This window comes from Colias eurytheme, chromosome 14 (assembly GCF_061535395.1).
Source record: "Colias eurytheme isolate Ceu_HAF_F1 chromosome 14, ilColEury1 Martin Lab GWU primary, whole genome shotgun sequence".
NCBI classification, from domain to species: Eukaryota; Metazoa; Arthropoda; class Insecta; order Lepidoptera; family Pieridae; genus Colias; species Colias eurytheme.
The window spans coordinates 1423244-1449038 of NC_142993.1; the positions used below are offsets into that span (position 1 = coordinate 1423244).

Sequence of the window (25795 nt, forward strand, 5' to 3'; positions counted from 1 at the left end):
TTTGTCAAATGTCATTCGAAAATTAAATGTCATCTTGACACTAACCAACCACAGACAAAATGAAGAACTTTGGTACCAATATTTTTGATGATTTTGAGCCTCAACTCACTAGCAATTAAAATATCTTTGAATCAACGCATGTTATTATTATCTCGTAATAAAATGCTATATTGATGTATATAATTGGCGAATTATCTTACGAAGTTCTGCTGTCAGATGTCTTGTAATCTGTTGTTCACTTCACACTTCAGAGTTCAGCATAATAATCACTATTCAGTTGTCATTTGTCATTCTTTAGGTTTTGATTGTTTGCTGCTCGATATTTCGATCCTTATTTATTTTTAAAATAATTAAGTATTTTAAATTTCAAACGATTTACTAGTCGAAATATTTTTATAAGTGCGAGTTAAACTAAAACAATAATTTTCGTTATCGGTACAGTGCTGTAAAAAAGTGTTAGTTGCAGTTTATTTATTTTGAATGAAAAAATAAATCTTGCATTTTCTACATACCTTCATGAATCTAAAAAAAATTAAAACAGCAGTGTAAAAGTGAGATAAAATAGCGCGCAAATGCAATACGTCTTCGAGAAAATATCGATGTGTGGATTGGACCCGGAGGTTTGTGTTCGGTGGGATTATGTTATTTCTCAGTGCCTTAGCGATTGGAATGATAACTGGCCTGCAGAATGTTACCACAGAGTTGACGAGCACGGACAGTGACGTCGCTTCCACGACGGTTTCGGACATGGGGCTGATCGAGACGTCGAAAGCGCCCGAGACTAGCGACTTCGTGAATGTGACGATACAGGAGCGGCCCTCGATGTGGGATTTTTACCTGAACCACTGCCCGCGGTGGAGGCCGATAAATCATATATTTTTTCAAGTTTCGAACGTATTTTTTTTGTTATCGTTTCTCGCGCCCCACACTCCGACGGGACTGATATGGTTGCGTGTGTCGCTGATCCTCGGGTGCGCGTTCTCTGGCCTCTGGGCTTGGAGCATCGAATGCTACTTGGATGCTGTGCTCTGGAACAGTGCATTTGTGATCATAAACTTCATATATTTTGCAATACAGTTCTATTTGATGAGACCTATAAAGTTTCATAAGGAAATTGAGGAGGTGAGTGTTTTTTTATTATTCCCCTTTACATGACAGAATAAATATTTATTTATTATGTTTATATATTAGCTTAATTAAAATTAATTAAGTGAGACTCCATTGTTTCAAGAATTCAAAAATAATTATCATAAGGTTATCAACAATCCAAGGTTAAACATGCATAATCAAACAAATCTCGTGTGAAATTGATTATATTAAATTAATTTGATTTTTATACAAATGTGACAGATTATATTAATTTTGGTAATGTATAAATAATAATTTACATGCATTTACTTTTATGTGATAAATGAAATATGGAACACCATTGTTGTTATACAAGACCAGTTCATCGGAGTGATGTAATATTGCAGTTGCTTCTAACTCAATAACTTTCAAAGAAATATTGAATTTTTCATGCAGTAATGGTCTTTTATTTATATTTGATGAGTGCATTTTAAATAATGATAAATACATCATTTTTAGGGTTCCGTAGCCAAAATGGCAAAAACGGAACCCTTATAGTTTCGTCATGTCCGTCTGTCCGTCTGTCCGTCTGTCCGTCTGTCACAGCCGATTTACTCGGAAACTATAAGTACTACAGTGATGAAATTTGATGGGAATATGTGTTGTATGAACCGCTACAAAAATATGACACTAAATAGTAATAAAACCGGCCAAGTGCGAGTCGGGCTCGCGCACAAAGGGTTCCGTAGCAGCAAATATAATAAATTACAGTTAAATCAACCTATCTCAAAAACTATAAGAGATACTTTGATCAAACCAAAAATCGTTGAAAGAGTTAATTAGCATGCATCACCTCTATTTTTTTTAGAATTTTATACCCCGTAGTTATAAAAATAGAGGGGGGGGGACATACTTTTTACGACTTTGAGAGCTGATATCTCAAAAACCGTTCACTTTAAGAAAAATGTTTTTTAGAAAACTTTATATCATTTTAAAAGACCTTTCCATTGATACCCCACACGGGTATGTACATCGAAAAAAAAAATTTCATCCCTCAGTTACATGTATGGGGGGCCCCACCCCCAATTCTTTTTTTTACTATTTAGTGTCATATTTTTGTAGCGGTTCATACAACACATATTCCCATCAAATTTCATCACTGTAGTACTTATAGTTTCCGAGTAAATCGGCTGTGACAGACGGACAGACGGACAGACGGACAGACGGACATGACGAAACTATAAGGGTTCCGTTTTTGCCATTTTGGCTACGGAACCCTAAAAAAAAGAATTGGGGGTGGGGCCCCCCATACATGTAACTGAGGGATGAAATTTTTTTTTTCGATGTACATACCCGTGTGGGGTATCAATGGAAAGGTCTTTTAAAATGATATAAAGTTTTCTAAAAAACATTTTTCTTAAAGTGAACGGTTTTTGAGATATCAGCTCTCAAAGTCGTAAAAAGTATGTCCCCCCCCTCTATTTTTATAACTACGGGGTATAAAATTCTAAAAAAAATAGAGGTGATGCATGCTAATTAACTCTTTCAACGATTTTTGGTTTGATCAAAGTATCTCTTATAGTTTTTGAGATAGGTTGATTTAACTGTAATTTATTATATTTGCTGCTACGGAACCCTTTGTGCGCGAGCCCGACTCGCACTTGGCCGGTTTTATTAATAATAATCATACAAGCTCTTTTCATTCCATTGGATTACAAGGATACTTAATGTATTCTTAATTTTTATATGCAGTAATAAGTAGGTAGGTGTATGAAGAACTTTAAAATATGCCCAATAGAAGAATTTCATCAAATATTGCTTTTTAAATGATTATGTTTACTTAGTGGTTTACTTGGTTATTGTTACAGATATTCATAGATTTAGTTTTTATTGTACTATTGGGGTGGCAATCTTTCAACATAAAATAAATTGACAACTTTTTCCCTCAGAATATACAAAACATAGGTATCAACTTTGAGAATAGTTAAAATTAACTTTTTAATTATGTTTAGTATTTATATTACATTAATGAAGAAAATTAATCATTTGATATTACGATTTTCCCATTTTTACGAAATTTACTTTTGGGCGCGGAAATCACAACCTCGTCGTCGGCAATCAATCTATGTTAAAATATAATAATTTCAGCACTTAGATTTTATAATCACACAAATAGAACAATGTTATAAATGACTAATAGAACAATTTTATAAATGAGCGGCTATTTACCGCGAGTTTGTTTTCACTTTTCAGTCCACTTTCGATTTTATTACACTGAGAATCAAATAATCGATATAGGAGCTAAAATTATAACGAAATAACGAGCTAACCTTATTCAGATATAATTATTAAGCTATTTTCTTATAGATATAGATATTTTTACCACGTAAAATTTTACGTTCAACTCATTCAAGTTGTGTATCGTCTATTGAATATCCTCAAAGTAAATTTTTATTGGTATTACATATTAGAAAGACGCGAAACTTTTTAGTGAAATCCTTAATTGTATAGAAAGCCCGTTTTTGGAGATGTTTGTCGTTATTTTACTCCCAAATTTCTCAAACAATCGCGATGTCACTACGTATATTGTTGTTTAAAACAATAAGAGGTTTTCTAAAAGCTCATGCAACCATATTTGTCTCAATGAATCACGTTAGCTTCGAAAGTCAATACATAGGCCGAAAGTGACAGGAATCGTAGGATCAAGCTATGAGCTGACGAGTTTTACTCCCTTCCTATTTAAAAATACTTGTAATATAATATTAAGGCCCCTAGCTGCTAGTGCAAAGGGCGTCGACAGTACTGTGTTATGCATCCCAATTTGGGTAACATGTTGGATTTCGATCCAGCAATTTCCAATCGACTTCGCCTCTGCGATAACAGTCTAAAGCCAAGCCAGCTTTGGTCGGCCACGTTACTGTTTTCCCTGGGAATTCCAATCAAATATTCTCTTCAATCTATTTAATTATGCTAGGATCGAACTAAAGGGAAAGTTTAGTTGAAGGATAGTTATAACTTTGAATAACATTAAGATTTTGATCTCGGTTCAATCCTGGATTTGATGTTAGTCCGGGATCCATCGCCCATTTTTGCAAGTGATTACTATCAAGCTAATTTTACGTGAGTAGCTTTATTTGGATGAGATGCCCAATAATTTCATGTACGAAACTCTCGATTGTGGTAGCTACCAGAGGAAACAAGGATAAAATATTTTGATTTGATGGATCTCAAATATTAATTACTAACTGAATGTTTTTTTTTGTTCAATCTCAAGATAATTATCTAAATTATCCGAAAAAATATTTGTCCTACAAAATCTATGGTTTGATCAAAGAGTCCCCCTTTCCAATGTGTATCGATAACGAAGTTATCATAAATGATTACTAACCAGCTGATTTTTTTATTTTCACTTATTTAATACTTATATAATTCAACAGACATATTGTCCTACAAATTGCGTAATAAATATTTGAGAACCGTCAAACCAAAAATTTTTATCCTTGTTACCTCTGTAAGCTACCACAATCGAGAGTTTCGTACATGAAATTATTGGGCATCTCATCAAAATAAAGCTACTCACGAAAAATTAGCTTGATAGTAATCACTTACAAAAATGGGCGATGTATCCCGGACTATGTTAAATCACTTTCGCAATTAAGACGAATTCAATGCCTCAAAGTTTACTCTAAAGAAAATACGACCTTACATAGATGGACCATACATAAATAGAGCATAAATCCGTATGCGGTTTAGTAAATAAAAATAAGTGCTAGTCTCTAACTAATTACTACTAAAATTAATGCCCGAAATTATACCCCTACAGTCCTATTCTGTACTTATTACTTAGAATACTACGCTGGTCACCCGCTGTTCGCGTCTAAATTGTTTTCCCTTAGCAATAGAGTTGCTTAACATCGAGTTACAAACACTGTGCCCACTGTTTCGGATGTGACAGCCATTCTACTAATTGCTTGTACAATTTGTTGTAATGACGGTGCCCGGTAAGGTAACACAACATTGAAATACGTGTTCGGTAGTTAGATATTTTCATCGATCACCGAAATAGGTCAGCAATTCGATACGTGTATGTAATTTGTTGGTACTGCTATAAGAATTATAGGTACTGCTATAAGAAGTATAGGTAGGTACTTAATAATCGTCGAAGTATGTACATTATAAATCATTATTTCATAGGGTAAGAAATATACTTCAAAATCAAGTTTAAAACGGAGCCTGAATGTTATGACCGATGTCTTTTGATTTCTGTACTAATGTTACGTTAAATTTTAGGTTACGCTGATGCTAAAGTTTTAAAAAATGTTGGGTACACACTACACACAGATCCTACGTCTTTGTTCATACTAATTACTAACTAATATTAAACACATGAAAGTGCGTTTATTTATCTGGCCTTCTTACACGTCGTAAAAGAGCTATTGAGGGGTGTGATTTTAAGTGTACAGAGACCAAATAACAACATAGAAAGCTAGTATACAAACAAAACTGTCATCATAACATAGAAACTGTACAACTTCCTAACGCTTGTACTTGAATTAGTTATTATTCCGATTGCTAACATTTCCGTCGAATGATGTGGATTGTGGTATGTAGATTGTTATCAAATGCTGATAACATTACGTTGAATTACATATAACTATGTTGATTGTCCTTGCATAATTACAATTTAGATAAGAAGTTTTCTGAACACGTAAATTATGCTACTGTTGTGATAAATATGTAAACCTAAAGATTTCGATTGTTCTTCCATACTAAAATAAGCAAGTTGAAATTTATTTTATAGGCAGGATTAGAACCACGCGAGCAAAGCCATCAGCTGAATCTTCGGTATAATACTATTTTTTGTGAGGTATTTCTTAGTTTTAAGCTCAATCTTTTGCGATTTATTAAACACACATTTCTTATTCATTGATTATTAACTTGGACCACCGATGTAATCGAACACGAAAAACATTTTATATTGAAGGTAGGGAGGTCCCTTGTTTTTATAAACAGTATTTAATTTCACCTTTGATCCAATATGCCGTATTACGTAAAGGGAGTATCACGCAGGTGTTGTTATTGTCACAAAAAGTTGAACAATACTTGATAAGGTATATCAAATGTTCAAAACAAAATTCCCTGGTGTTCCTGGTAGAGAATCCAAGAGATCGTGAAAAATGTCACTTGGTAAGCCACAGTTGCAAATTGAAGAATGTAGAAATATAAAAATCAAACACAAGATTCCCCGTAAACTGCTTAATGAAAATGAATATGATGAAATAAGATGCTTTTCATTTACTCAGTACTTCAAAAACATTACATAAATGTTATTACAAGTTATATGGGTATTAAAGTTACAACACAGGAAGTTCGTTCTCATATAATTAATGGTTTGGTCAAAGAAAAGGCACTTACAGAGACAGTATAAGTGCACTATTAATGCCTAGATAGTTCAGGGGGCGGTATTTTCCGGAAGGCACTGTCTTTGTCATCAGTCTACAGGAAGAACTGATATTTATTACGGGAAATTGCGAAAGGTGCCGGCGGCTTCTTAATAACTGTATACGTAGTTATGTAAATAGGAGCTTTAATACATGAGAGTTGGTGGCAAGTTTACCAACTTCATATAACTTTGATATGTTTCAATACAAGGGTCGGTTGAGAGGTTGGGATATATCAGCATAACTTAAAGAAACTGAAGAAGGAAAGTTGGGTCAGTTGTATAACATCGGGTTCGTAAGTGGCCCAAATGGTTATCCTTTTTATCGAGAAATGTTTAATATAAAGCATGAAACCTATCAATTCAACTTTTGCGTGATACTTGAGTCTAAAATGTTTGTTTATTTTATTTTTGGAAACATCCGATGCATATTATTTTTGGACACATTTAATGTTTCAGTCCAGGCTTTGTCAAAGTTATAATGCTGGGTCCAGACTGGTGAAACGTAACATGAAATGTAACATGCAATGAAAGAATTCACCGTCCACATTGCTGCAATGTATCATGAAAGGTAACACACTTTGTAACAATTTCTCATAGTTTGGACGTCTTGCGCGCGCGAATTGTGCATTACACGCGCATGCTACGAGCATTACAAGCCGCGCGCGGAGCGATCCGTGATTTGTCGGTTTTTCGACGAACACAAAGGGGCAAGGAACACGAATACGGGAGGTTCGTAGTGAATGCACGTTAAGAGCGCGCTATGCGTCCACGCTTGCAGCGAACATGCAATGAAAGGCAGAATGTTACATTGCATGTTACGTTTCACCAGTCTGGACCCGGCATTATAGAGAACAAATTTCAGACGTCAAAAGTATCACGTTCAAATTCTGCTGCGGTTTGAGCAATGTTTAACTCTAGTTACGTATGCATCTAAAGTCTAAACTATTGCAAATGAAAATGCAAAAATAACACCGGAAAATTTGAAATATGGAGAAATAGTTGACGTGTATGGGCAGGGTTGATTTTTGTTCTGAAAAAAGTAAATTTGACTATTATTGCAAACACTGAAATGTTTTTAAATCCTGAGGCTTTTGGCAGGCAGGATTATGCAGTGAGACAGGATTGCGATGTACGTTTTGCCACCAATACATGCCCACAATTGAATTGCACCATTGTCACGGTACACCCCCAAACAGCCAGATTGGAAGAAATGTTTTTTAAAAATGAGTTTGTGCACGACTTGTTACGAAACAAATGATTGTTTGAAGGGGTCATTTAACTTGGACAACTAGGTTAAGTGTTCTCTATCGCACGATATATTAGATTTAACTGCGGCTTACAGCTTGGTAGTATTTAAAGCGTTTATTGGAAATATGGCCGCTTTGATAAATATTGTACATAAATAGTACGTTAATGGTTGTGGAAATGGGGTGAGATAGTTTTAGTCAACTGATATCTTGGCTGTTTCGTAATTCTATTACTATGAGCATGATTTGACCGTGTTTATAATTTAACGTTTTAAGGCATTTATAAATATGTGTTGTATCTTCCCACGTTTGATTATGGCACATGAAAGTTCAATGAATGAGAAATAGGGAATAAGAAAAATGGATTACAATATTTGTAGTGGGTAGTTTATCAAGTCAAAATTTGATCTTAATCCATGTCGAAAAGTCATTCAATTGACGCATTGTCTAAAAAGTTAGATCAAGGCTTTACTGGTTTGCTATCGCTAGCGATTATAAGGTCTAAAATTGCTTGCATGTATTTATTGATACCGGTGTCAGTACACGCTTATTCTCCTTAAAGGATTTTGATTGATGTAATACGATTGAACAGTTTGTACCAAATATACGACATGGGGCATTACGCTTGTTATCCAATTACGTTTAAATGTACACAAGTGATAGGCAGATAAGAGGATTTCGATCAAGGTCATCTGGCTGGCTATCTAAAACTATATTTAACACTGGACATTACAAAAGATCGTGTTTAAAATATTTTTGGATAATTATTGCATTTATTGACTCTTATTTTTTTCATATAATATTTAATATTAGCTGAGATAAGAAAGTCTAGTTGTTAAAAATTGAGGTTTCTTTGATAGAAACCAATCTTTGATATTTTTGCGTTGTGACGTCACGATTCCATTGATGACCTTGTCAATGACGTAATTCAGGAATCTTCCCTATTATCACCAAGTATTTTCTTGATGGAACTGCATCTTTATTAAAATCACGTAATTCACACTTGAGAAGAACATTAAACTACCTCATTATGGAAACCGGTTCGTATTTTATCAAATTAATGTAAGTACATAATTTCTTTTAACAATTAAATAATAAAAACAAGTGAAACTAGAGAAGTGAAAGTGGTTTAAATTTAGTATTCCTTATGATTGTTTTGTACAATAAAGAACTCTACTTCATCTATTCATGGTCCCTTAAGAGCTTCCCATTTATTATTTAATAGACTTTTAATAATGAATAATTGAACTGAAGCCGTAATAAAAACTTTACAAGGAAATGTTTGACATAATTTAACCTACCAGAAATTTGTTTTGTAGAAATGTTCAAGGTAATTTTCAAAAGTGCTCGGACGTCTTTTTATGGAAATTATTTATTTATATATTAAATTGAAAATTTAGTATCCTTTACGAATATTTAACCAAATTCCTACTTGTAGGTGTCGAATATGTGTGGGGCTTTGTACAAAAGTTATTTTGAACAAAATCAAGGAAAAAAAGAGTGTGTGCCGAGCCTACGTGTCAGAAGTGAAACTTCTTTGGCAATATTCAAAAATATCAAAATCGTCGCCTTACTCCATGACGTGACAGTATTGCCATGCCGCGACCTTGAAATTTTACTCTCAACGCGCCTAAAGAAGTATCACTTCAAAAGTTATTATTGGACACCATCTGTCTCATCTGTATAAAATAAACGGATTTCAGATGCAAATCTGATTGATACTTCTGTAAATTAATTATTGGTAAAATTTGAATAGGAATGTGCGTGTAGGTGTGCGTGTGTGTACGTACATACGTGTATGTGGAAGAAAAAGAATAAACAAATGAACAGCAACGAATAAAGCACTATTGCTGCATCCGACGTTTATAATAAACTAGCAGTCCGCCCCGGCTTCGCCCGTGGTACATATTTACGTTTTCTCTACGTAAGAACCATCCTCGTACTTCAAGGAATATAATAAAAAAAGAATTATCGAAATCGGTACAGCCGTTCTCGAGTTATGCGCTTACCAACACATTTTGCGATTCATTTTTATATATAAGAAAGAAGACTAGGTACTTTGCCAAAAACATAATGAAATTAAAGACAAGTGAATGATTACAATAATGCCCAACAATAGATTATACATGATCAGAGTTCAAATGTTGTGGTCTAGATTTTGTAATACGTGTATTGTTCTAGAATTGCTTGTTTATTACTCCACATGGCCGTATAGATTTCATTTCGGTATTATTGGTACGTGAGATGAAATCTATTGCGGCGTTATGGACCTAGATTGTGAGCCTAGACAAATATTTTACTGTCTGTGTAAATAAGTTATTGAGGTTGCAGAAAGGATATTTCAATCCTAAGTAAACTTATTAGACAATTAATATAGAAAGGCCACCTGTAAAATGTCAAAAGAAAAAAACATTTTTGATAAGATATTCGACGAGTTAAAGTTTTAACAAAAGATTGAAAAATCTGGCCTAGTATATTTATACAAGATTTTATGTCGAGTTTAAAACCTAATTTATTTTCCATGTTTCCATTCTGTTTAGACAGATATTACATAATTCAAATATTAAACCTTGATTACAACTGGCAGGTTGAGATGCTAGTTGCCTCCACGCCGATACGGGCTGAATAATGTTATGAATAAATCACGATTTCGATTCTTTCTTAAGCGTTAAAAATTTACAATGCTCTCTAATAATTTAACTCGAGAAATCCTAACTGCTAAATTCTTAAATATTTGATGTAGGTACCTACCTCTACAAATATAGTATGGTAGGCAAATTCATTGTACACATCTTGTAGTTTGTTCAATAACAGAATGCTTAAAATAATACCTTTTATAAAAATATATTCACGTAATATCGCCAAAGGCCTGCTTAATAATTCTGACCGCATCATATCGTGCCATTAAAATATATTGGTGAAACTCAAGTGATTTAAGTTTAACGCTCAAATCTACGGAAATTTGAAACAGTCTACATTAATAAGAGGCTTTTTGTTACTCTTTTTATTTTATATTTCACGTTCACCTGGACGCTTTTTAATTAATCTCAGAAAAGAATAACTGGAGAAAAATATTTATTATTCACTTGTTCTGGCCCGCGGCTACGCTCTTGTGGTAGGATAAAGTGTATGCTATTTTGTTCTATTTCTAAGTGAATAGCAGTTCTAGATTTATAAGATTCAGAACAGTCAATCTTGAAACTGCCCAACAGTATTTGTTTCTTATTATTTAGTCTCGGTTTCCTTTGTCTTTCTTTCTGTGATTTTGAATTTGTTAGCAATAGAAAAATATCTGCTGCACTAGACCTATTCCCTTATATGGAACCCCAATAAGCTACTTATAACCCATCAAAAGACCACCAGTACGTCGATCGATAACGTTAAAAAGTTCACCGGCAATAAATTGACCTGTTTTATATTTCAACCCCATAAGCGCAGCGTATGAATAGGCAAGGGGTAAATAGGGCGGTGCGAATGACCTACAAATGGGAGGGCTCGTAGCGCACGCAGTTTTTGTGCGACTTTGATTAACTATTGTCTACGTGGAGTATAAATTATCTACACGTCTAAAATACAGTAGTTTAAAGAAGTTTGGTTTGGTTAGGATTTGAAGTTTGTAATGCAATCGATGGATCAAGTACATTATTACACCAGAAGAAAGCTATGTTCTTTTTAAGCTTCTTATTTGTTCTTTTCTTTAAGCTTTTGACAGTATCGATTTAATACGGCTAGAGTCAGGGTGTATGTCTAGTTATCTAAATCATTTTCAGAGAAATCATAAGCGTTTTATCAAGGCTAAAGGTTTGAGGTTGAGTGGACTAATTATTCATAAGTCAAGATGCGGCACATAAAGCTGATTACCTACTTGACTATAGATTAGAGTCGATGGGAAATGCATGTGCATCATTATCACAGGTGGATATTTGTAATCCTATGAAATAAAGTGAATAGTAAGCATGACGTTGTGTAATTTCCATAAATCAAACAAAAACAACCTCTACTTATGGTGGGAATTCCTCTGTTTCTCAAGTGAAAACATTGTCTTTGATTAACTAACTATTGTCTATGCTTATAGACAATATTCTATGAATGTAAAGTTCTGTTGTTTAACCAAACTTCGAAACTAAACTTCTTTTCTGGAGATTTTCGATAAATCAGAATCGTAAAGGATGTTGGACGGGTTTGCTGGTGGTTCGAGTTGAAAAATTATTTTTATGTTGGATAAGTCAATTTTATCGCAGAAGGCTATACGCTATATGTAACATCGCTTTTTACCAATAGAAGCGGAGCAACCATGAAAAAAGTTGTAAAAGTCACAATATAGTTATTCCTTTTGGGAGCAGGTGATGTTGTGTAAATCAACTAGTCTTAATATATATAAATCTCGTGTCACAATGTGTGTCCTCAATGGACTCCTAAACCACTTAACCGATTATAATAAAATTCGCACACCATGTGCAGTTCGATCCAACTTGAGAGATAGGATAGTTTAAACATGTAGGTACCACGGGCGAAGCCGGGGCGGACCGCTAGTATTAGATAAAGTTATGTGATCTGTGTCACAAAAAGCAATCTTGTTTTTCTGACAATATCTTACCTTTCCCAATAAACTTATATTGAATGGATTTGATGAATGCAGGGGTCAAACGAATGCTAGGGTTTGAACGTTTCCAGAATTTCGAATCACTTTGATGTCCCATACCTTCAAAAACCTTCGTAAGTGGAAATATTCCGGATATTTTAGAAATGTTATTCGAGCTACTATCTTCGCTACCGCCTTCATCATCATCATTTTCTTCGTCTACTTTGTTTCCATTGTAATGACATAGGCCTTTTAAAAAAATTGGAATCATAGTACTTAGCTTGTAACTATAGGTATATTTATAAGAATCTTGTCAAAGTGTCGATAAAACTTTAACAAGATGAGACTTGGGGTCAGAGAATGGACTCATACTTTATTATAAAAGTACCTAGTCAGATGACCTATAACTTTTCCTATTTCATTTTTTTGCACTGTTTTGTTCTACAGTTTAGAATCGTCTCCAGATAAAATAAATTAGGAGTGAGGATAGTTAATCTATCCGTATTTAATTTGGTAGTGCCGCTAAGTTCTAATCGACCAACTACCAAGCCTGTCATTAGTAACATTTAAGTAAATGTCTTATGTTGGTATACGAGTAGTTTATCCTGGAGCAGAAACAGTACTGTAAACTGTTAAAAAGGTTTTAATTTCTGAAAGAGCGATAGCATCTGTTCTTATAAGTCTGCTGAAAGTAACTACACTTATCCTTTTTTATTTAAGCACTAGTCTATGTACTAAACTCTCGGAATGAAACGAGATTATTGTCGCTTTAATGTACCTGCATATCTTATACATGTAAAAATGAAACCCGTTTTCCTTGGTCACGGCATCACGCGTGAACGGGTGGACCGATTTTGATAATGCTTTTTTATAATATTCCTTGAAGTACGAGGATGGTTCTAATGGAGAGAAAACTTAAATATGTACCACGGGCAAAGCCGGGGCGGACTGCTAGTTTAACAATAAAATAATAAATGTGAAAGTTGTATGTGTGCACATCTGGTTGTTACCCAGGTACAAGTAAACACTATTGAGCCAAAATCAATAGAATAGACTAAACTATGTAGATACGTCGAGTATTGGAATAATAAATTGGCTAATGTATATTTGGATTCCTGAGGGGTTTGTAATAAATAACGCCTAGATGAGTGAAGGCGCAGCTGGTTATTTATTGAAACTTATTAACTAGTTACACATTTCATTATTAATCATAATATTATATTGTATCGCAAAATAGATTGTATATAAGGTAACGACATGATTCAAGACATTGTCTCGTGAATAGAATTATGAGGATTTCTATAGAAAATATATATGGACTGTAGGTAACTATATAATCTCGTGCTATTCCGCTTTTTATGAAAAATGTTGGTAAGAGGTGACGTGGATTTTACGTGGGGGCTACGTGATAAAATTGTCCTCGCAGAATGAGGATTGTCGTATAAAAATATGGTGAAATAATTACTAAGTATGGAAGTCCGACAAAAAAATATACAACAAGATAATAATTATTATGGCAGAAGTTAAAGTCCATAGAAAATTAATTTATCAAGCAAAGCTTTGTTCTATCAAGATAAAATTATAGTAATCTTACATTATTATGTCACTCCAGGGCACTATTTATGACCTAGGTTCAGTGCCAATGGTCCAGGTCATTCAGCTGCAGTAATGACTTAATACTCAAAGGCAGATTGACCTACTTTTATCTGTAACAGAGATTCAAGTTTTTATTATGAAAGCCAAAGATTTAGTTCGATTTGTACCTATATTTTTGGGTCAGGAATTTATTTTGTCAGCATTTATTTTCGTTTGAAAAATATAAATTTGAAACCAAAGGTGTATCCGGTGTATCGATGGAACTGTTCTTCGATGAATTTTATTTTAAACATAAATTATTTTTCTGAAATACATTTTACGTTCATGTTATACCCAAGATCCTTCTTATAACATACGCTATATGTGAGCTAAAGGTTCATTATTGTCTTGACAAAAACAAACTGACCTACAAAATAAACTTAATAAGTCGGTAACAAACCCAACCCAACATTATCAGACATGACTGCAGAAACATTAATGTTATTTTATTACAACATAAACCTTAATACAGGCTAATGTTAAAAGTATGAAAACAGTACCCATATAAACTCCTGGTTGTGGTGATATACGCGTGTTTCCCTTCTGTACGATTTTACAAACACGTCACGTCCTCGCGTAGGAAATAAGTTTTCCTGTGAAAAGAAGACTGTTATGTGAGGTACTATTGTGTCTGATACCTGAAAAGCCTACGGAGTATTTCAATACTGGATTTGTTTAAAAACTGTGTCATTACTTTTCCATCGTACCCTAAATTTATAGCGTCAGTTATTTTAGGTCAGAGCACAAAGTAAAGACTAAAAGTCCCTAAATTATTAAAAACTCGATTCATGTTGATAATGCTGTGTCGAGATTGATTATACGACGTCGTCAATTAATTTAGATTGTATCTTTTAATCTCGTTGCAAAGTCTATTTTGTTTTCTACCAACATTCCGCCCGCAGCTATGCTTACGTGCACTTCGTTTTATCGCATGCAAATTTCGAACCCCTATTTTACATCATTAAAACTTCGTTTTCGCGGCGAAAAGTAGCTTGTTCTCCTAGGTCTAATATTTCCTCACTAAAATCGAATCAGATATTTTGGCATGAAAATTATTCAACTTTAAAAGCTTTATGGCGATAATACAGAGGAGATATATCTTAAAAATATATTTTATGAAATGAAATGTTTTGATATTCGTCTTTTTTTATGCGAACATCATTCTGAAAGAAATATAAACTTAATATTATATATACGTGAAGATAACTCGCAGTGAAATTACTATCTACAATATGCCAGCTGTAGCAGATGATATGAGATCCATCCTACATCGTACAAGAACACGTGCGAGTGGTTAATTATTTCGTCTTGATTAATTAGTTACCATCCCATTGGGAGGATCATGTTTTGGAAATTAAAAGACAGTTTCAACACTGGTTCATCAAGCCCCAGATAACACATTTTGAAGTTTATTTTCATGTGTAATACTTATTTGTAAGGTTAACTTACACATAGGCTAAACAGAACACATCCAGAATCTGTAAAACCTATCTTCAAGAGTGTGATATGAAAAATCTACGAAAAATTATCCGCTTGAGTCAGAAATTGACAGATCACACATCACCTAAATAGGTACCAAAGATATTCCTTAACTCGGAATCAGAGCGTATTTCGCTTTGGGCATGCTCGATTTATCTTCGCTAGTCTTCTAATATTAGTACTACAAACCACGGTAGCGTCAAATAAACAAGTAAACATTCTGAGATTTACAAGTCGCTATCAATTTATAAATTAAACAAAGCTTGTAAAGTTGTAAGTGCTCCAGTTTAGACAATTTTTCGGTATAAAAGTGTACAATAATTTTTTAATGTTCTAACTGTACTGTAAACTGACTATGTTAATGTGGTCTGTGATAAACAACATAATATTTTGAAAATATTTCACCAGTAAAAAGCTAGTGAATTACATTTCTAGAGACACAGTATCTTCGTCTTAATTCTGGTTCTGCAGGGACCGAGTCGATACTGCAGGATATAGAAAATTAATACCCCATTACTGAAGATTATTAGCTGCTTACAGTTCATCTTAAAGCACACGAAAACAGAGGACACGATTCTTAAATAACGCTCGCTACACGGCTCAGATTGATTTATGCAAAGCTTCCAATATTGCATCAAGTCGAGGGTTCGATGCGATTCTGTGCTCAGCTCCTGTTATCGATTCGCTTACACTCAAATGGATTTATGCATGTGAAATGAGGTTTGCTTGTACGAACATGGCTGCTGACCGAGTATTTGTTTGGGTAAGAGGAAAAGATTTCTTTAGATTATGAGAAATATATAGGACGCTAGGTATAAGGACCTATTGTGGAAGAAATACAGCTAAAAATTTAATTTCAATTTGAGGAAGAATTCCGAATTTCAAAGGACCAATGTAAACTGAATTTATTTGCACGTTAAGCCGTTTTAGAAATGCAGTAGCCATGATGGTTTTTTTATAGAAGGGTTAGTAAAATTGATTAGTTATGCTGTCTAGGGTGGCGCAAGATGAGGTAATTACAAATTCATCTGTAAAGTCAATATAACGAGGTATATGTTATTCCTTTTTTATGCCATAGTAGACCCCGTGAAGTAGCCTCATAGAAAACGTTGATGTTGTATTAACCGTCACACGCATTATGTGTTTGCAGTATATTATATGGACGCCTTTACACTACAATAACAAGTGATAACTGCGTTAAAAACAACCGACTTCAAACTTGCACTTGCAACATTTACAAATACAGACAAACATGCTCATAAAATAAAAACTACTAGGCCTATCCGGATAAAATTTTTATGGGACCAATTCGACACCATCCCGCATCGAACAAAAAAAGAATCACGTAAATCGGTTCAGAAACCTCGGAGTAATCGGTGTACATACATAAAAAAAAAATAAAAAAAAAATATACCGGCCGAATTGATAACCTCCTCCTTTTTTTTGAAGTCGGTTAAAAAAATGTTAATTTTATAACATAAAATATTGCCATTCTTGAATGGAACACTGTTGACCAGAATTAGCACAGAGTAAATCTATTTAAAATTCTTTAAAAAGTCGACAACTCGTTGTTGCGAAGGCTGTAGAGCGCTGCAGTCTTGAGTACTTAATAGTCTTATAGTATTAGCCTATATTTTTAATACAGTTTAATTTATGTAATCACTACTTTTCAGTTATAACTTATAAGTTGAAAATTGCGCCGTTCGCTTAATTATCTGCAAAGGCCCTTTCTTAAGCGGCTTATGTTGTGGCTTTAGGACCAAAGATGATAAAAACCATTATTATTGGTGTACTAGCTGTTGGCCGCGACTTTGTTTGCACGGGAATATCGTGTTTGGTTCCAAGTGATTGGTAAACAGTGTTTTTTATTAATATAAACATCTCTGTTATTATCTAGTTTTCGTAGATATACTCACCAATGACTAAGAATTGAGATCTTGTTTACTGGTTGCAATGGTCCTAATTTAATTTTCCGACCTTGCACTAAGACGACTGCTTTTATTACCACCAAACATGGCTAAGAACTATCTAGTCACTCGTCACCTTAAAAGGTCGCTCGAAATTTCGGAGCGACGATGTTTTATATACAAACATAACGTACCTCGGATTTTAAAGTATTGACACCTCTTAGTGGAGTGAATATATTGGTCTACCTAATTATTTTATCTAAATGTTAAGCTTAATAAAATAGAGGCATTATAAGCTTTTAACGCCTCTATTTAGTCAGGTTTCCAAAAAATTTGCTAAGTATGTATCCCTTTCTTATTATCCTTTGAAGACGGATGAAAAAAGTCAGTTATAAGCTTAGATTATAAGCTTCTTGCCAGGTAATAATAGACCGTCCAATAAACATTTTAAACTCTATTGACGAAACTTGTATTATATTGTGTGCACAAACACAAGGCAGGCAGACTCGCGCATATTTTTTGTTTGAGTTTCTACCTGTTCCGGTGATATTGAAATTTTTAACTGATGATGCATGTTACATAATGCTGGTGTGATTTAATGTTACTCTATTTCATATGACGAATTACTTTTGTGAGTAACTTATGTTTGGAAAGGCTTTTTAGGACAAGAAAGTTGTTCCTGTAAATTTATTTTATTTCAATCTATTCATCTAATAAAACTGAGAACTATAGATGCCCTTTAAAGGTCTTTGGAAGCTTTGTAGTTATGAATATCTAATTTGTCTTTTAGTATTAATCTACTAAAACTTTTGACAATTCCTTAAATTTTATCGTTAATTTTACACGATCCAATAACATTCAAGGCAAGGAGACTTAATAATTGTTTACTTGTTTCGTTTCAAGGCGAACACTTTTTAATGGACAATTCGCATTTTATCGAGTGAAACGAAAGATCACAGTGTCGAAGCAAAGTTACGTCATCCCGTTGTAAAACATTTTATCTAAATCTTTATTTGACAAAGACTAATTAATATGGGCGACCTTTGAGTACGGTATTTAGCAAGTAATTAACTAATAAAATGAAGTAACATGTTATGTTTTCTTGGCTTCGATAGTTATGAGTGGGTAAATTATGATCTATAAATAGGTTTGGCTGGAGGTGGAGGATTTTATACGAAAGATATACACGCAATTTATATTGAAGTGAGTTCGTATATGAAGATGACTATTTCGTCCAGGGTTAGAGAATTGGATAGGATAGGATGGGTAAGATGTAGGAAGGGTTGAGAAAATGCCTTGACTAAGTATTAGAATTATGTGTGAAAACATGCTATAAATATGCTGCTGTTTACTACTAATGTTATCGCTGTGAAAAATTGATGTGTTTGATGTGATCGAAATGTTCCCACAGGAAAGCTGCAAGTTTCCATTGTAAAAATTAACTTTTTTATGAAAAGTGGAGGCAACAGAGCAGACGTGTCACCTGATAAGTGATCAGCGTCGCATAGATTCACCGAAACATCATGAATTTATGCCCAGGTTTAAAATTTTATAAGATCCATGTTTCTGACGGGATTTAGTAATATGATACCAACTATTGGAACTTTCACATGCCCAATAGAAGATTCAGTTTAGATGATTAACTTCTTATATCCTCGTATAAGTACTGTTAAATCATGTGTTATGTATACAAAACATTTTGCCTGATATTAGCTTGGTATGAAAATACAATAATTTTGATAACGATCGGTAATGTACGCGACAGGAATTTAAAATGTAAATGAAGCTCTTAAGGTGTTTGATAAACTTCAATCGGAGTCACATTGCGTGCGCGTGTAGAATTAACGAAATTGAAATTCACGAAATGTAACGTCGTGTACCTACTTTTTGTAGTAAATAGTATTTTTTTTTAATAAAAGTACATATACAAGACTATACAATTCAATCTTTCCTTGTTTTATTTTTACGACCATAATATTTTAGCTTTCCTTATATTACTTTTTCAATTTGTCTTCAAAATATTAACACCTAATATTTTGCCTTAACAACAAACCTGACACTGTAATTAACAGCCTTTAGACCAACACAGACCTTAGATTCGTCTATTTGTGTAAAATGAGAAATATGCGACTCCTACACGAATTCGGTGCTTCTGGATTTTTTCGTAGCTAGGTAGATTAAAACCAGAATTTTTGTGTCCTCTCATTTAAATATTACAAAGTGAAACAATGTTTTATGCTGATCATTCTTGCATGCTTGTAATCCACGTTGATTAAACCGCGTCACACGGCTGCTGAACTCTCTCTCTGTAATTAATTTAATAGTGAGGTATTCATTACGGACTAACATTAAATTAATTGTTCATAACGCTGATTGACACGTCCGGTGTCGTGGAAATGTGCGCAGCGAGTGAGCGTTGGGTGTTCGATTTTTTGAAATTCGAATCTGTCATTTTTTCAATTTATTTGAATTAAAGGCTTATGATCTATTTGAAAGTTAGGGGATGTGGGTAGAATAATAATATTCTGTAATTTAATATAACTACATAGGGGCCGTTCATAAAATACGTTTGCATACAAGGGGGGGGGGGGGGGTTGTTCGCGAGTGTGACAAGATGTGACAAGGGGGGACAGGGGTTCAATTTTGTAATGATAGAAGTCATTTATTTCGTATTAGTAAATATACAGATATTTAAATGTATATATATTTATTACAATAAATTGTAACTTGACATATTTATTTTTTTCAACATGAGTGCTAATATTTAAATTTTATCACAAATATAAAAAAATACATTTTCTAATATCAAAATTTGTTATCAATCAAAATTTATTATGTTTAGGGGGGAGGGGTCTTAGTTTTTGTGACGATATATTTGCAGGGGGGGTCACAGAAAGTGTGACACAGCGTGACAACCGGGGGGGAGGGGGTCATAAAACGTTAATTTTAGTGTGACGTATTTTATGAACGGCCCCATAAATCAAATTAACACCACAAATTTTAAATAGCTTTCGCATCACTATGCTTTTAATAAGTTGCTTTAGTATTCATTAAAAATAAATTCAACACCAACACCTTTTGATTAGTACGAAGATAAAACCGAACTGAATTTACCGCCCTGATTTTAATTTATGTAGGTAAACAGAATTTGGTGAAGTGAATATATTTCTTGTTACCAACACATAAGTCGCATGAAGAAAAAGAACAATACAGGGCATTCTTTGTTGAGCATTGTTTCAAGTTGAAATTGCAGTGTGGCTTTAAAGATTTTGCGGGTGTTATTGTGCTCTATCGAAGCTCTTTTATGGCCGAGTAGCTTTCGGTTCTCTTAGGAAAATATGGCAGCTCTAAAGTCTAAGAGAATGTTAATTGTACCAAGAAGTATAGTTTCGATATTTTTATCTGAGTAGAAACTGATTTCGCTTTAGGTACTATCTAGTAAATGATAAGTGCTAAAATTTAAGGGGCAAACTTCATGTATCTTCTGGGCTGTGTCATTTATTATGTATGGTTTGGTTTCGGTTCGGTATAAAGGTATGGTTCGTTATGGTTATCCCCACCTTCATTCAAATAACACAACCGCTTCCTTTGTCGGTATTTTATGGGAGGAAGCTAAGCTAATCTTTGAGCGGTAATATTTCGTATGAAGTGCTAACTGTATGTATTTCTTATATTTTTATGATACAAACTGTTTGGTCGTATAAGTAATGCATTCTAGGAACCAGAGAACGTCTGCATTTTTCCCTAATGACTATAGTTGATATTTTCAGCTTGCGCATTAAAATGCTGATGGTTATATGCAGTAGTGTAAGATCCTAGCCTAATGACGCCATCCATTTGTTCCTTTTACAAGGATAGAAGGCTAGATGGCTGGAAAAAGTTGATTGTCTCGCGATGCGTCTAACTATTAGATGATAATGAGCTTTTTCTTTGACACCCAAGATCGATGTGATTCGATACAGCCTCTTTATTCTGTCTTGTAAACTTGTAAACGACGCAATAGCAATCAATGGAAATAAGAGAAGCGCAATCTTACACCGAACTCTATATTAAGTTTTCTAAGCGTTTTAAATTATTTAAGTTTAGTTTGGAACTAAGAGGTGTTGTTTAAAACGTCCAACTTTATTAATTTATATGTATTTTTACGCAGTTTATACTTTTACGTAGTAGATCGTCTTCTCATACGTAATCAGAATGTTGCCTATGCAAATCACGATGATAGGTACATTTATTATTTGTGAATTACGATACACAATTAATTAATTGTAGAATAGCTGCGTGAATATTCAATATTTAATCGCGAAACACGAAGTGGAACTTAGATGATATAATGAGCCGAAACTTGACCACCGACCGATCCCCACATATACAACGTTTAGCATATTTAATTTGTTCTTACTAAAAATAATATCTTCTTCCAGGTATACACAGCACTGTTCAAGCCGCTGCGCGTCTCCCGCCGCCAGTTCCGACGCGTGCTGATGTGCATGCGCAACGTGCGGCACCTCAAGTGCCACGAGCTGTACGCACACGAGAAGGTCACCAAGGTGGACAGCCTGTCGCTCGTGCTGTCTGGCAAGTGAGTGTTCTAGAAGTTATGGTTTAAAGGACTTACGATTAGCTACATGGAATGTTCGCTCTCTGTTTAATGCGAAGGAAGTGGTGGAACCAAGAGTGTGAAGGCAAAATGGTAGGAAAGCTTCTTCGCAAGATCTTTGGTCCCACCAGACGAGAGGATGGAAGCTGGAGAGTCCGAACAAATGCCGAACTAGAAAAACTAATGGCCGAGCCAAATATACTTGGAGAAATAAAAGCACAACGGCTCCGTTGGCTCGGTCATGTAGTCATTAAGAAAGAAGTGGGTGAGGAACGAGGACTGAAGAGGGCATAAAGAAGAGGGTAGAGATGAGAATAGCTTGGTAAGAAGGTTGACACTGGACCTACCTACTATACTTCCTTTAAAGTTATAAGAGATTTTTGCCTCTACAAAGTCTTATTATAATGGAGTGCATTCAGCACACACGTTCTTATAATATAACGATTGATGAGATGCATGAAGTTTGAAAAGTTGCGAAATTATTAAGAGCTAATTGCGAGAATTGAAATAGCATGCACACAATAATAAGCAAATATTTTGACGAAATGTGGTCAGCTAATTGGTCATTAGAGAGCAATTTGTAAAATTCCAATTCATCAATGCTGTTTTTAGAAGATTTGCGGTACAAATAGTCATCAATCATGTTCCAAAGCATGATAAAGAATGAATGCGTAAAATTCAAATATAAATTAAGCGGAGTTAGGCTGGGTCGGACGCTGTGACGGTAATCGGCCAATAAATCTAATTATGCACACATTTGCAGAGTTAAGGCTAACATCATCTCACTGCGCGTGAGTCGTGTGTGACCTAACAATGAAATTACTTTTTAAATGTTTTTAAGTTCCGTACTGATACAAAAAATATATTAATTAGTCAAGAATGGAAAATGAGTACGCAATTATACACAACAAAGAATGCATAAATATGAAAAACACAGATTTCGATGGATTTTGTACAAATTTATTCACTTCTATAAAAAATGCGTATCGTACCGACGACTTATAACCGACTGCAATGCACTTAAAGCGTAATATAAATTGATGACACTAAAGAAATCAATCAATTTCTTGTTATCGTAAGTACACCCTTAACAAGTTCCTAAACGATGAATCACCGTTCTCAATCATGAATATATTACTCTCACATTGGTGTTATTAAACCTATTTGCGATGTTTCGCACTCCAGATGTGCTTCTAAGAAGCGATCTCTCACGTGTGAGTCATATACTTTACTTCCAAACAGGGCTCGAAATAACTGTAATCCTAGCTCTGCTATAAATGAGTTGATGGAATTAAATTAGCTCAGTTTATTCCGTAACTATATACTCTACCGTATTTATTCCGCTAGTTTGTCCTGTATCGGATTTCGGATCTTCCTGATAAATGCCAATAAACTGGTTGTTTTTTTGTGATTGAGTAATGAGTATCAATAAACTTTACATTAAAAACGTCTCACTTGATACTTGATAGGCCGATTTTGAGAAAGGTAAATATCTTAGTATCGGATTAAAATGCGTTTAATGCCCACAGAATTTAATGAATGGAAGATTGTAGGTTCAGTAGATAATTTGCAATTATATTGTCGAACTTACTATCATATGTAAACCATTTTTATTGTCTTCAAACAGAAAAGATGGGAAACCTAAAACTTTCATAAAATCCCGGACTACATGTTTAGAACAACTACATTACTATAACTATAAGTCACAAAGGCATCTTAAATGTGATTAAAGAGCAGCCGACACAGCCCGTAAACATTGACTTCACAAACAACGCATTTGAAGCAAACACGCTGGTGTAATCTGCACTGAACTTGACACTATCTACCTGACACGTGGTATCGTGATACAATGAACCGCAAGATAGTGGCTTTTGCGTATCACTTGTTTGCTAGAAAAAGCTACGTTTTATGTACTAGTACTGCTTTATTGAGAAACTTCTGGAAAGTTCTTCCTGAGATGGTTGATGCTTCTAAATTTGTTTGTTGTGGTTCGAAAGTATTAAGCTTATTGAAGGTAGATGGTAAATGATCATTCGTGAATTTGGACAATTCTAGGTGTAAATATATTTACAGGACAAGTAAATACAATGCAATATAATATAATATAATAACAATAATTATAATGAGAAACAAATGGATAATACTAAAATCCCTAATACGTAATAGATACGGACTATCTCATAGTGTTCAATTATGTAGATCGGGTAATGGAAGCATTAATATAGAAACATAAACCCTTATCTATCCATAGCGATTCAATGGGTTCAGTTAAGCAATAAAATGCATAATAAATGTAGAACTGAACAATCAACTCTATCAAGTCTGTTGACGACGGTTATCAAAGTGAATTTAATTACTGCCTGGTAATTACTTTGGTAATTAGATTTAACGCGAGCTCACAGTGTCGCTATTCAACGATTGAATTGTGCCCGTGCTATACAGAATCCTGTATTGTCTCTATTTATTATATTTACCAACTCAATCTAGTCTAGGTGTATGTACTTCAATTGTATTTTGGATTTTTGGCTTTCGATTTACTGGGATAGTTTCAAAAGCACTTGGCTAACAACCAAATGAGTTAAATTTTTGATTGTTTACTTCTAAAATGCTAAATGTAACTTGAATTAAATATTTCTGTTGCATCTTTCCTTTTCTAATTAGAAAGTAGAAACGTTCATCAAATAAAACTTAATCTTTAAAATTATGTTAGTGAAGAAGTCATTAATCTATCAGTGATTTATTTTTTGTTTCTGAATAGGACTATCTAACTAACTAACTAATAAAGTTGGGCGTCCTCAATAGATCGAGAAAGTACTTTGAGCCAAGTCACCTCCTATTATTGTACAAGGCGCAGGTACGTCCTCACTTGGAGTACTGTTCTCATCTATGGGCTGGCGCCCCGCAGTGCCACCTTCTTCCACTTGACCGCATTCAACGTCGGGCAGCTCGAATTATCGCCGATCCCAGGATTACTGATAAGCTTGACCCTCTGTCATTAAGAAGGGACTTAGGGTCTCTTTGCATATTCTACCGATTTTATTATGGGGAGTGTTCTAAAGAACTATTTAACCTCATCCCTGCAGCACAGTTTCACCACCGCACATCCCGTCACAAGAACCTCTTCCATCCACACCACCTGGACGGTTGGCGAAGCACAACTGTGCGCTTTATGCGCAACTTTCTTCCGCGTACTGCTGTACTTTGGAACAAACTACCAAAGTCTGTATTCCCGAACAGCTTCAATATGGAGGCCTTCAAAAAGAGAGCTTATGACTACCTGAAGGGCCAATATTTTTCGTTTTACTAAATATCCTGTCCCTCTCCCTCTACCAGTAGGCAACACCCGTAACCCAGTTACGGTAGTCTATGGGCGGCGCACTTAGCTTACCATCAGGCAAGGCGTCGGCTCGTTTGCCTTCTTCTACCATAAAAAAAAAAAAAAAAAAAAAAAAAACTAATCCGAACTGCGGACTTATAATGGCGTACATTTTTAAAAACAAAAATAAATTTCGTCACGTATAACATTTAAACGGATTCAACATAAGTTCGTTATCTCGAAGATTCCTCGGATCGGCAGTTGCCAAAATCGCAACTCGTTAACGAGGAATTTATGAAAAGTTTATGCAGTACAGATGCCGCGTCAATTGCCGCATCGAAAGTTACCTCATCGGTGACCTTTCATATATTTGTGAATAAAAAATAATGTCCACGCAATCGATTGGTTTAAGAATTGTTACTGAAACATTGATGTACGAAGAGAATTAAAATCGGTAATGTTTGGTTGGTATATGTTTGTTGCAAATTGACTAAAAAAGCCCTTGAGGTATTTAAATGAAA

General features: G+C 34.4%; 1 protein-coding gene across 2 annotated transcripts in view; it reads left to right on the forward strand.

The window, feature by feature from the left end:
• The first annotated feature begins 254 nt into the window (after nucleotides 1–254).
• bves (popeye domain cAMP effector bves) overlaps nucleotides 255–25795 on the forward strand; it is a 45254-nt gene continuing 19713 nt past the window's right edge. The window contains exons 1-2 of one of the 2 annotated variants that reach the window (XM_090109656.1): nucleotides 255–1122; nucleotides 21783–21940. In XM_090109656.1, the coding sequence (XP_089965782.1) occupies nucleotides 640–1122; nucleotides 21783–21940 (641 nt within the window). In that variant the 5' untranslated portion in view covers nucleotides 255–639. The remainder of the gene's footprint in view (nucleotides 1123–21782; nucleotides 21941–25795) is intronic. The other variant, XR_016457490.1, reaches the window with a different exon arrangement.